Here is a 12,514-nt window from a genome sequence, read left to right as displayed (position 1 = left end):
ATCTGCATTGACGTTTTTCAAGCAGTTGTACCAGACGAAGTTGCAGCCTGGTGGTGATTTGGCAGCACACTTGAGACGTCTGGAGGCAATACGCGGCGAATTAATTCGAAGGGACATGGAGATACCTGATATTCAGTATGTTTTTATCATTCTTTGTTCCCTTAACGAGGACTTTGATGGCATAGCTAGCCAGATATCTGCTGTTCCACCAGCACAATTAACTGTGGAAGGGGTGACGGCAAGATTAATGGGCGAGTTGGACAGAAGGGAGGCTTGTGCCATAAGCACTCCTATTTCAAGAAGTAATGAGGAACGCCATATGCAAACTTGTGGTGATACAACTGTATTTAAAGCTGCCAAGCGTTGTTGGTTCTGCAATAAGCAAGGACATTTTGCAAAGGACTGCAGAGCCAAAAGAAAGCAAAGTACTCCTAAGTCTGTTTCTGTTCGTCAGTCACGGTCGTCAGCCCAGCAGCCGACATCGTATAGTAGAGACAGAAACGAGCCCCGAGCTTTTCATGCTCGGACAACAGATCCTAAAAGTATTAAAGATGCCAAGTGGAAGTCTTTTATTATTGACTCAGGAGCATCTCAGCACGTTTGCAATGATCGGAGCTTGTTTATTTCTTTCGAAGAGGAAATTGGTAATGTACATTTAGCCAATTCACAAGTCTTGCAGTCGCTTGGCAGGGGTACTGTTAAACTTGACTCTTTAAACATTACGATAGCGAACTGCATTTACTGCCCGTCAGTGGACAATTTATTATCAGTAAGGTGTTTTGCTCGTCAAGGCATAACTGTGCGTTTCTTAAAGTCAATGTGTGAGTTTTTCGATGGGAACAAACGTCTATTATATGCCCGGGAATCTGATGGTTTATATAGACTGTATTTTCGCACCTACTCCCAATCGCCTATAAATTGCAGAGCAGCACAGTCAAGCCAGGGGTTGAGGAATGTAAGGCCTCATTCCGGGTGTGTCCATGAGGCACACAGAATTCTGGGACACCTGAATTTTGCTGATGTAATTAAGACAAAGAATATTGTCAATGGCCTCAACTTAAAACCATGTAAATTCTTTATGCAATGTCTATCCTGTTGCAAGAATAAGATTAAGGTTGCACGCAAGGGTAGATGCTCAGATAGAAAAGTAACTGAGCCATTTGAGCGTGTACATTGTGATTTAGTTGGGCCACTCCCACCATCATTAGGAGGTTCTAAGTACTGGCTTACTCTGATAGACCAGTATAGTAGATATTGTTGGACTTATGCAATAGCTGAGAAGTCCCAAGCATTTGAGAAGTACAAAGTTTTTTGCAACTGGGTAAAAACGCACTTTAACAAACCAATTAAGAACCTGTTTTCTGACCGGGGCGGGGAATTTGTTTCTGAGGATTTTGAGAATTTCCTGGAAGCGCAGGGGACTACTCATGAGTTATCTTGCCCCTGAAGTCCCTGGCAAAATGGGCTTGTTGAAGTTGTGCAGCGTGACCTACAGGCAGGGGTTAAAACGTATCTGCACGATGCTAATCTGCCCAAAGACTTTTGGGCTGAAGCGCTTAATGCGTTTTGTTATGTTAAAAATCGCAGTTATCATTCTGGTTTAGATATCACCCCCTATGAGAAGCTGTTTAAAAAACGCCCTAATCTGAAATACCTACGCATTTGGGGTTCAGATGTAATTATACATTATCCCGCTAAGCAGAAATTGGGTGAACGTAGTGTCCAGGGAAAATTAATGGGCTACCAGCAGGGGGCGTACAGAATTTACATACCAGCAACTGGCAAATTTCATATTACCAGAAGCATGATACAAACTGTAAATTGGAATGGAGTTGCTGTCTTCCAAGATACTGATGGTATGGATAATACTGAGGAAGAAGAGGAAGAAGCAGCAGCAGCAGGAAATGGTGCTTCTGAATTAATGGGAAAAGACAAAAAGTCTGTTGAATCTGATTTGTTTGATGATTTAAAGTCACAGGCACCCAAGGGGAGGTTAGATTCTCTTGAGTTTTCTGATCGTGAGCTTAGCCTACAGGCATCTCTTCAATCTGACAATGATTTACAACCTGAAACTAGTGGTTCACTTAGTCCCATTAAGTCTGAGGAGTCTGACTCTCCTTCCGGACTGAGACGTTCAGATAGAAAGAGACAGAAGCCACAACGTTTTGCAGATGAACATTTTAATACTGTGTATGCCAATAAGGCAGTTTTTGAGCCAAAAAGCTACAATGATGTTCAGAAATTACCTAAGCAACAAGCTGCAAATTGGTATAAAGCTATGAACTCTGAGATAGCTTCTTTAAAAGAGCATAACACTTGGTCTCTTGTACCACAAACCCCAGATATGAGACTTATTGATTCAAAATGGGTTTATAGAGTTAAAATGAATGACAAAAATGAAGTTGTAAGGTACAAAGCAAGACTAGTTGCTAGGGGTTTTCGACAAATTCCAGGCGAAGATTATGATTTGTGTTATTCACCAAGCGTAAAATATGAAACAGTTAAGCTTTTGTTAAAAGATGCATCACAACGTGGACATTCTGTTTATCACCTAGATATAAAAACTGCATATTTGTTTGCAGACTTAAAAGAACAAATTTTTATGCGTGTTCCTGAAGGCATAGACGCCGCTGAAGGTTTGGTATGCAAATTAAATAAATCCCTTTATGGTCTACACCAAAGTGGGAGGAATTGGCACCAAACTTTAGCAAAAGAGTTGCTGGATATTGGTTTTTCACAAGGAAAGGCAGACAACTGTGTGTTTATAAAGGAAAGGGCAAACTCTGTAACAAAAATATGTGTGTATGTAGATGACGTGTTAATTTCTACAAAAACTAAACAGGAATATGAACTGGTAGTATCACAGTTACAGAAGAAATTTGATGTGGTGGAATTAGGCATAGCTAAAAATTACTTATCCATGCAAATTGAGAAAGGCAAAAATGGATCTTTTCTGGTTCATCAAACTGCAAAAATTGATGATCTTGTTGAAATGCTATGTTTAGAAAATGCAAATGGGAAGGAAACGCCTATGGTGTGTGGTTTCACCTTTACAGGTGAAGATAAGCCATTTCCTAACAAAACTTTGTATCGTTCTGCTATAGGCAAGCTAAATTTCATTCAAAGAATCTCAAGACCAGATATAACTTATGCTTTTCACTTTCTGGCAAAATTTGTGGAAAAGCCTACTACACAATGTTTCTCTGCTCTTAAGAGAGTGGTAATGTACCTTAAACACACCAAACATTATAGGTTGCAGTTTACAACATGTATTGACAAAGGTTTTGAAATTTTCTGTGATGCATCTCATGCAATGGAACAAAATAATTGCAGGGGTGTGTCTGGCATGGTGTTTTGTTATAACGGTTGTCCATTTGAATGGAAGTCCCAGACACAAACCATTATTTGTCTCTCCACAACAGAGAGTGAATTATGTGCATGCGTTCAGGCCACTCGTGATGTAGAATGGTATCTGCAAGTATTTGCAGACCTACAGATGCAAGTAACACTACCAGTAAAAGTTTACCTTGATTCCCAGAGCGGACTTGCTATCCTGTGTTCAGAGACCAATACGCAGCGCACTAGAGTCTTAAGGTTACGTTTACAGTTTGTAAAGAAACTAATTGCTGACGAAATGATTGTATTTGAATATGTTCCAGGTGACAATCAAATTGCGGACATTTTTACTAAAGCACTTCCAAAGGTTACACATGAAAGACATGTACAAAATATGCTTTGTTTTTGTTCCACAATGATGAACCGCAGGGGAAATGTTGAATGGTTTCTTTAAATGTAAAGGTTCATCATTGTTCCACCCAATGTGTATGTCTTTAAGGGGCCAGAGCAAGGGCCAGAGTAAGATAACGAGACCCAGCTTTGCAGCTGTGAAGCACAGCAGGTGCTGCTGAGTTGTATTTGATTAAGGTGTGTCAGCTTTTGGGTGTAGTATATAAGGAGCAGCACCTAGCTCTCCCATTACCCTGGGGGATGGGTTGGTGGTTGGGTCTGGTTTGGTTGTTAATGTATTTAGTGTAAAAGGAGTTTTTGTTTTTCTTATTAAAACCTTGTTTAAGTTATTTTTGAGTCCTTTATTTTTTAATGCATGGTCTCCCCAGCAAGCTCTCTGCTGCGCTACCATACTGTAAACAGCCAACATCTTTATGGTCCAGCTCTCACTTCCATATATCACTACTGGGAAAACCATAGCTTTAACTATACGTGATAACATAGTAATGTATATAAGCGGCAGAATGTATCATTTGATCTAACAAACCAGAAATGGTAGTTGAGGGAAGTCAATGGGGGGGAGTGGATTGGGAAATGTATGTTTAGCAATGATATTGGATATTTGTTTTGAGAAAAGAAAATCAATAAAAAATATTTTTTTAAAAAAGTTGCCAAACATGTAATTATATATATTAGAGAATTGCAGTCTTGAACGGGATTCCGATGGCCATCCAGCCTCCCAAGGGAGTCTGTTTCACTGTTGAACTGCTTTTACCACCAGAAGGTTATTCCTGACGTTCAGTCAGAATCTACATTCTAGTAACTTAAACGGTTCAGGGCCGCAATACCTCAAGGACCGCCTCTTTCTATATGAACCTACCCTGAGATCATCTTCTGAGGCCCTTCTTCGTGTGCCTCCTCCCTGAGAGATCTAGAGGGTGGCAACACGAGAACAGGGCCTTCTCTGCAGTGGCTCCCCATTTGAGAAATGGTCTCCCCAGGGAGGTTCGCCTGACACCTTCATTATACACCTTTCGGCACTAGACAAAGACATTCCTCTTTAACCAAGCCTTTGGCTGATTGACAGCCAATGCCCGTTTAAAATGTATTGGGAGGTGTTACTGGGTTGTTTTTGTTTTGACTTTGATAATGTATTTTGTGAATTTATATTGTAATTTTATCCCGTGAACCATCCTGAGACCTGCGGGTATAGGGTGGTATAAAAATGTAATTAATTAGTTAATAATAATAATATTTCTTTATTTATTTATACCCCGCCCATCTGGCTGGGTTTCCCCAGCCACTCTGGGCAGCTCCCAACAGAACATTAAAAACATGATAAAACATCAAACATTAAAAACTTCCCTAAACAAGGCTGCCTTCAGCATTTATACGTTTCTCTCTCTCTCTCTCTCTCTCTCTCTCTCTCTCTCTCTCTCTGTGTGTGTGTGTGTGTGTGTGTGTGTTACACACTTATGCAAACATGCACATTTAGCAAGCCAGTTCAGATTATCATTCCAGGCTTTACAAGCCCAATTTACATTAACCAACATCAAAGCCAGAATTTCCAGTGTGCATGGCTTTCATCCGGGGGCCGGATCCGGCCCAATCACCTTCTAAATCCGGCCCATGGACGGTCTGGGAATCAGAGCATTTTTACATGAGTAGAATGTGTCCTTTTATTTAAAATGCATCTCTGCTTTTATTTGTGGGGCATATGAATTCGTTCATTATTTTTTTTCCAAAATATAGTCCGGCCCCCCACAAGGTCTGAGGGACAGTGGACTGGCCCCCTGCTGTTCCATCTCCACTGCCGGAGGTCATTTGCCCCCTAGTGGCAGTTGCTGGGAATCACAGGGGCAGAATGTTCTTGCCCTCGGGTCCAGCTTGTGTGCTCCCCATGGAGACATCTGGTCAGCCGCTGTGAGAACAGGATGCTGGACCAGACGCTACTTGCCTGATCCAGCACAAGATCTTCCTATGTTCTTATGACTTTACACCAGCCTACGGCTTCGCACTGAACCCAGAATTGTCAGGAGGGGAGGGATGCTTGTGGATCCTGGAATGGTTTTCCAGACTAGGCCATAACATTTTGGAAACAGTTTGTGTTAGAAATTGTATTCAGAGGCTGGCAGGCATTTCTGTTTTTTGATGGACGGGTCCTCGCATCTAAGTCGCATCTAAGTCAGTTTAGAAACAAGACAGACTGCTATTACAGAAAGCACACAGCACAATTTAAATTGCAACCCATGGGATGGCCTTGACATCAGGAATGAAAACGATATTAGAACATAAAAAGCTGATCCAAAAATTATTAGCTGCAGCAAAATTATTAGCTGCAGCTAGCTGTAGCACCAAAAACAATAAGGTCAGGACCCCCTAAAGGTAAAGGGACCCCTGACTGTTAAGTCCAGTCGTGGACGACTCTGGGGTTGCGGCGCTCATCTCGCTCTATAGGCCAAGAGAGCTGGTGTACAGCTTCCGGGTCATGTGGCCAGTATGATTAAGCCGCTTCTGGTGAACCAGAGCAGTGCACAGAAACGCCGTTTACCTTCCCGCCGGAGCGGTACCTATTTATCTACTTGCACTTTGACGTGCTTTCAAACTGCTAGGTTGGCAGGAGCAGGGACCGAGCAACGGGAGCTCACCCCGTCGCGGGGATTTGAACCGCCGACCTTCTGATCGGCAAGCCCTAGGCTCAGTGGTTTAGACCACAGCGCCACCTGTGTCCCTCAGAACCCCCTACAGCAGTTCAATAAACTCAGCATGGGATGCAATAATTGTGAATTAAAAATTTCCAAAATATTCAGACGGAGGCTGGATTAGGAGTAATACGAGACCACAACCTGTTTAGCTTAACTCTGGCTTGTTTGACTAGCAGAGATGACGAGCAGAATCCGTGACCAAGGGAAAGAGACAGTGGAGGAAGACTGGATGAAATTTAAATTTTATCTTTAAAATTCTTGTAAAATTATTGAGTGTTAAAATGTCAGGGGTAAAGTTTAGCAGATTTGCAGAGATATGATTGGATAAGAGGAAAGAAAAGGGTTATAGAAAGGAATTTATAAGTAATTCGGACCAAGGGTTGCTGAAAAAAGTTTAAAACAGGGATGCAGAAAAGGGAGGCATGGGGAAGTCGTTGAAATTGGGTATATGAAATTTTTTTTTGACATTATACATGTTTATATGTTTGTTTGTCAGTGTTTGTTGTTTGTATTGTCTTATATTATATGTTGAAAAACTAATAAAAAATTTAAAAAAAAAACTCTGGCTTGTTTGCATATACAAACCCAACCGAGCTCCCTAAACGATGGTCAGTTTGCAGCCGGCAGACCATAATCTGAAACCACAAGTGAATCTTGGCTTGCAATAACTGCTGTATGTCATTAAATCTGAACACCCAATTCTGCCTCAATTCGAGTGTGCTGTGCCACGCTGCCCCCTTGGCCTGCCTGGCTACCAAGATGCAAGGGCTCAAAAAACAGTGAAATGGCTCGTGCTGCCAAGAGAATTTTGCCAGGGCTTTTGCAGAACTCTCTGCCCCACCCACTTCCACAAGCCCCCCACCCTCCAGTGGCAACAGGGGCCTTGCCCCGTATCTAAAGGATAGTAAAAACCCTTCACAAGCTGTAGCAAGGGTTCAGATGTGTGCATTGACTCGGCCAAAGGAGGGCAATTCTCCTGCTCATAAGCCACGGCTCAGTGGTTGTCTTGGACTGGCTGGATGCAGAGGGAGGGGGGAGGCACCAGCTGGGGAACCCCCAGGGGAAGAACCCGGGGCTTGGTAGTGGGGTGATGGTGAGTGGTCAGAGGGAGAAGAGGGGGAAGACTGGGAGGAGGAGGCGTCGGAAGCTGAAGAGGCAACAGGGTTTCGTGAGCAGGAAGAGGCTGAGGCAGAGAGCAGTGCAGAATCGGAGGCAGAAGCTGAAGCAGGGGAGGAGGGAGGCCAAGAGGCAGAGATGAGTCAGGCTGCTGAAGAGGGCAGGTTGCCTCCCGCTCCTGCTACAGCAAGCTCCCCTCCTCCCTGGTCTCCCAGGACCAGGAGAGACATGATGAAGGAGCAAAGGCAGGCACACCGGTGCAGTCTCAGATTGCTTGGGAAGGACCAGATAGGAGGAGCCTTAGGCAGCTGCCCCTAGCTGTCAACATTTCCCTTTTTTTAAGGGACATTCCCTTATTCCGAATAGGATTCCTTGCAAGAAAAGGGAAAAGTTGACAGCTATGCAGCTGCCTCACAGGGGCAAGACCTACCAAAGCATCACTGTTGTGCTCATTAGGCCTGGCACTCCTGAGCTGATCTTGTTTCTTCTAATAAAGAGTTAACTTCACTAACTCCGTGTGATTTATGGCTGGCTCGCTCCTGACAGTGGTGGAGCATTTGCCTTGCATGCTGAGGGTCACAGGTTCAATTCTTGCCCATCTCTGGGCGTGGCTGGGGAGCACCCTGCCTGAAACCCTAGAGAACATCTCCCTGGAGGTATACAAGTTAAAAGCGAAATGAAATGAAATGAATGCGGTCATGTTAACTAGGATCTGACTGCCGCCACTTCTGTTTTCATAGAAACAAAAAATGGATTAAGAGTCGGTGGCAAATTTTCATATCTAATGAAGCAAATCAGATCAGGGTCTGTTCAGTGCCTGCATGAGAAGCCTATGTGTGGTGGAAGAATTAATTATTATTATTATTATTATTATTATTAATTTATTTATTTATACCCCGCCCATCTGGCTGGGTTTCCCCAGCCACTCTGGGAGGCTTCCAACTGAATATTAAAAACAATACAGCATCAGACATTAAAAACGTCCCTAAACAGGGCTGCCTTCATTTGTCTTTTAAAAGTAAAATAGTTGTTTATTGCCATGACATCTGCTGGGAGGGCGTTTCACAGGGCAGGCGCCACTTCCGAGAAGGCCCTCTGCCTGGTTCCCTGTAAATGGTCTATAAATGTCCTATAAATGCCATAAACAAAAACACAAAGTCAACTTGTCTTGGGTGACCCAACTTCGTTAGATAAACAGAAGCACAAAACTGTAGATTTGGGAGGGATTCCAAGGATCATCTAGTTCAACCAGCTACAATGCAGGAAATAATAGACTCACAGATTTGTAGAGTTGGAAGAGACCATGAGGGTCATCTAGTCCAACCCTGTGCAATGAAATAATCTTTTGCCCAACATGGGGCTTGAACCCACAACCATGAGATTAAGAGTCAGGTGCTCTACCGACTGAGCTATCTATGGTGATCACAGCTAGACAGATGATCACCCAACCTCTGTTTCAAAAAAAACCTCCAGTGAAGGCGAGTCCACCTTCTGATGCAGTTTCCACTGTCAAACAGCACTTCCTCTCTGAAAGTTCTTCCTAATGTTTAGTTGCAATCGTATTTCTTGCAACTTGAAGCTATTGGTTCAGGTCCTACCCTCTGGAGCAGAAGAAAACAAACTTGCTCCATCTTCCATGCGACGGCCCTTCAGATATTTGAAGAAGGCTAGCCTATCTCCTCTCAGCCTCCTCTTTTCCAGGCTAAACATACCCAGCTCCTTCAACCGTTCCTCATAAGGCTTGGTTTCCAGACCCCTGATCATCTTGGTCACCCTCTTCTGCACACCTTCCAGCTTGTCAACATCCTTCTTAAACTGTGGAGCCCAGAACTGGACACAGTATTACAGGTGTGCTTTGACCAAGGCATAATAGGGCGGTACTGTTACATCCCTATACAAACACGAAATTGACCAACACAAACAAAGTAGTTACAGGGTAAGAAATGCAATTCTTCCACCACCACAAAAAAGGACACACATATGCTAACAAAGGGACTTATATCCCATCTTAGTGGCTGTGGCCACACACAGCCAGCTGTGCAGCTATTTTGGATGACAAGAAGTTGGGATTTTAAGCAATGCTGTTGCACTGTGGCCAGCTCCTGTTCAGGGTCCAAGCTGGCCAGCCAGGCAGCCATGATGTCCCAATTCCAGGAGATTCCATTCGCCTCCTCCAGTTTTCCTTTTTCTCCCCCCAACAAACCAACCAACATACTCTGTCCCCACTGGGGTTTTGTAGAGGGCTTCTCTATTACGTTTTCTTTCTGCGCCCCTTAAAGATACGCTGCACCTCTCCAAATCTCAGAGGTCCCCTGATCAGGTCAATGCCTCCCTCTTGGTCATAACTGGTGACCTCTTAACTAAGCAAGATTCCAATATATAAAGTACTTTGTGTGCGTCCTTAAAGTATATGAATACCCAATACAAGATGCACAAAACCCTTCGGGCGGGGGGGGGGCACTGCCTCGCCCCAGATCCTTGTAGTCACACCCCCAGCCCATGGCCCCATAGACCTCGGCACGGCACATATTATGCCAGAGCCCCACACAGCAACATAGGGGATAAGGATTTGGAATGTGCGGGGGGGACGTTGCCTAAAGCCTCTGGATTCAGCTGCAGCCCCCAGCCCGGGTCGAGAGCTCCTAGAGGAAGGCTCCCGATGCAGCAACGGCAGCAGCCCCGCTCGGCTCACTGCAGAGAGGCGCAGGCAACGGGGAAGAGGGCAGGAGGCGAGAGCGATGGCTCAGGTGGGCCTCGCAGCGAAGCCAGCAGGAGAGGATGGAGAAGGAGGAGGAAGGTTCCGCGGAAGCGCGCGAGGCTCGTGCATCTCGCAAGGAAACTGGAGGAGGGGGAGATCACAGAGAGACCCGCACGTCTAGCAAGGGAGCAGGGATCCCGCGTCCAAGCCTGCAAAAACAAGAGCCGCCGCCCCCCCCCCCCGTTTGCAGGGACCCCCCAGGAGCGCACTTACTGTCGGTCGCCATCCTCGCAGCTGCCAGCAAGAGATGCTCGCTTTGGCAAGCGGGCGGCGGCCCCTCCTGGGCCTCGCGGTCTTCCACCTTGCAGCGGCTGCCTGGCTGTCCGTCGGGCCGGAGGGCGGAGAGGCAGCCGCTTCCTTCGGCCGGTACCTGCATGCAGCGCGCGTCCCAGGCGAGGAAGGAAGGGCGCACGGGCGCCTTTACGCACGCGCTGCGCCGCGCAGCCCCGGGGTGGGGGCGTCTCCGGCACGTGCGCCTCGCTGCGGACGGCCAGAGGCTTCGGGGGAACGAGGGCTGCTGCCTCAGACCCATGAGTCTCCCTACGCGAGAGCGCCTCTGAGGGCGTGCAGAGTGCGCCGCCGCTAAGGCACAAAGACGCACGCCTTGGGCAGGGATGGCCGCCAACTTGGACGGCTTGGGGCTACTACCAGTGATGATGGCCATGGTGCTGTGTCTCTGCTGCTGGAGGCAGTGATGATTTTGGGTACCAGCTGGAAACCAGGCGAGTGGCTCTTGGGCTCATGGTCTGTATCCCTGGTTTCTTGTTGGGGCCCCTGGTTGGCTATTGTGACCCAGAAGGTTCTTCTCATGTTCTTTTGGACCTGGTCTAAATAGTTTGAATTGGATTTGGAATTAAACGTGCAATTAATTCCTAGAACTGCAGAGATGGAAGGGACCACTAGGATAATCTAGTGCACTGTTTCCCAAGCTTGGGTCTCCAGCTGTTTTCGGACTACAACTCCCACCATCCCTAGCTAGCAGGACCAGTAGTCGGGGATGATGGGAACTGTAGTCCAAAAACGGCTGGAAACCCAAGTTTAGGAAAGACTGAATTCTAGTCCAACGCCCTAGAATGCAGGAATATTCTGCCCAACATGGGGCCCTGGGTGTAGCCAAGGGGGCAGGGGAGCAGCTAAATTGATAAAAATACTTAACAGAGGTTCTGCCCCCCCCCCTTCCCGAAATGAAGCCTGCCCTCCCACAGGATTGGGAGGGGCAGAACAGAGTTATCTGTGATGCAATTGGTCTGTTTTTATTTGCTTCATTTAGTGGGGGGAGCAGCTGCACCCCCTGGCTACCTCCATGCATGGAGCTCGCTTGAACCCTTGAGACGGAGTGTCTCATGCTCTACCGAAGGAGCTATCCCAGCCTATATTGTTAACTTTGGATTTCATTGTGTTGCCCCCTTCCTTAGTGGATTGTGTAAACCACTACCGTGAGCAATGCTTTTTATGAGGTGGGGGGCTCTGAAGAGGCGCTTATGAAACCAAGGGGCAGGGGCCCAAACATTTTTGGGATCCAGACCACCTGTCTCTTTGCAACCTGTTGGCCCAATTCTCAGAAAACAAGCAAGAGAAGTGATTGACCTGTTTCCTCTGAGGGTGAAAAAAAGAAGTCAAGACTAAAAAGTAGGGAAGATCTTGTGGCCTGGGAGTGTGGTGAGTGAAGAAGTCCCTTCCCAGACTGCCAACTGGCACAAGGGCTGGTGCTCAGCGGCTATTTGAATCACTGAACTTGTTCTGAATTGCACTGTTGGAGGAATTTGTTTGCCTTGTGCCTTATTTATACACTGTTGTGTTTAAAAGACCTACACTGGCTCCCGGTAAATTTCCAAGCACAATTCAAAGTGTTGGTGCTGACCTTTAAAGTCCTAAATGGCCTTGGCCCTGTATACCCAAAGGAGCGTCTCCACCTCCATTGTTCAGCCCAGACACCAAGGTCCAAGGGTCTACTGGCAGTTCCCTCACTGCAGAAAAGTGAGGCTACACAGAACTGGCAGAGGGCCTTCTCAGCAGTGGCACCCATTCTCTGGAATGCCCTCCCATCAGATGTCAAGGAAATAAATTCCCTAATTTTTCATAGACATCTGAAGGCAACCCTGTTTTAGGAAGTTTTTAATGTTTAATGTTGTTTTTCCTGTACTTTTGTTGGAAGCCGCCCAGAGGACAACCCAGTTAGATGGACGGGATATAAGAAATAAGAAGTTGT

General features: G+C 45.9%; 1 protein-coding gene across 2 annotated transcripts in view; it reads right to left on the bottom strand.

The window, feature by feature from the left end:
- The window catches only part of SYT16 (synaptotagmin 16), a 124,411-nt gene extending 113,678 nt beyond the window's left edge, over nt 1-10,733 (bottom strand). Inside the window, exon 1 of one of the 2 annotated variants that reach the window (XM_053403766.1) lies at nt 10,519-10,733. In XM_053403766.1, the coding sequence (XP_053259741.1) occupies nt 10,519-10,681 (163 nt within the window). In that variant the 5' untranslated portion in view covers nt 10,682-10,733. The remainder of the gene's footprint in view (nt 1-10,518) is intronic. The other variant, XM_053403942.1, reaches the window with a different exon arrangement.
- Between the last annotated feature and the right edge of the window lie 1,781 nt (nt 10,734-12,514).

The sequence above is a fragment of the Podarcis raffonei genome, chromosome 1 (genome assembly GCF_027172205.1).
Source record: "Podarcis raffonei isolate rPodRaf1 chromosome 1, rPodRaf1.pri, whole genome shotgun sequence".
Lineage (NCBI taxonomy): Eukaryota > Metazoa > Chordata > Lepidosauria > Squamata > Lacertidae > Podarcis > Podarcis raffonei.
Note: the sequence above shows the minus strand (reverse complement) of the source record. Positions and strands in the feature narration are given on the sequence as shown.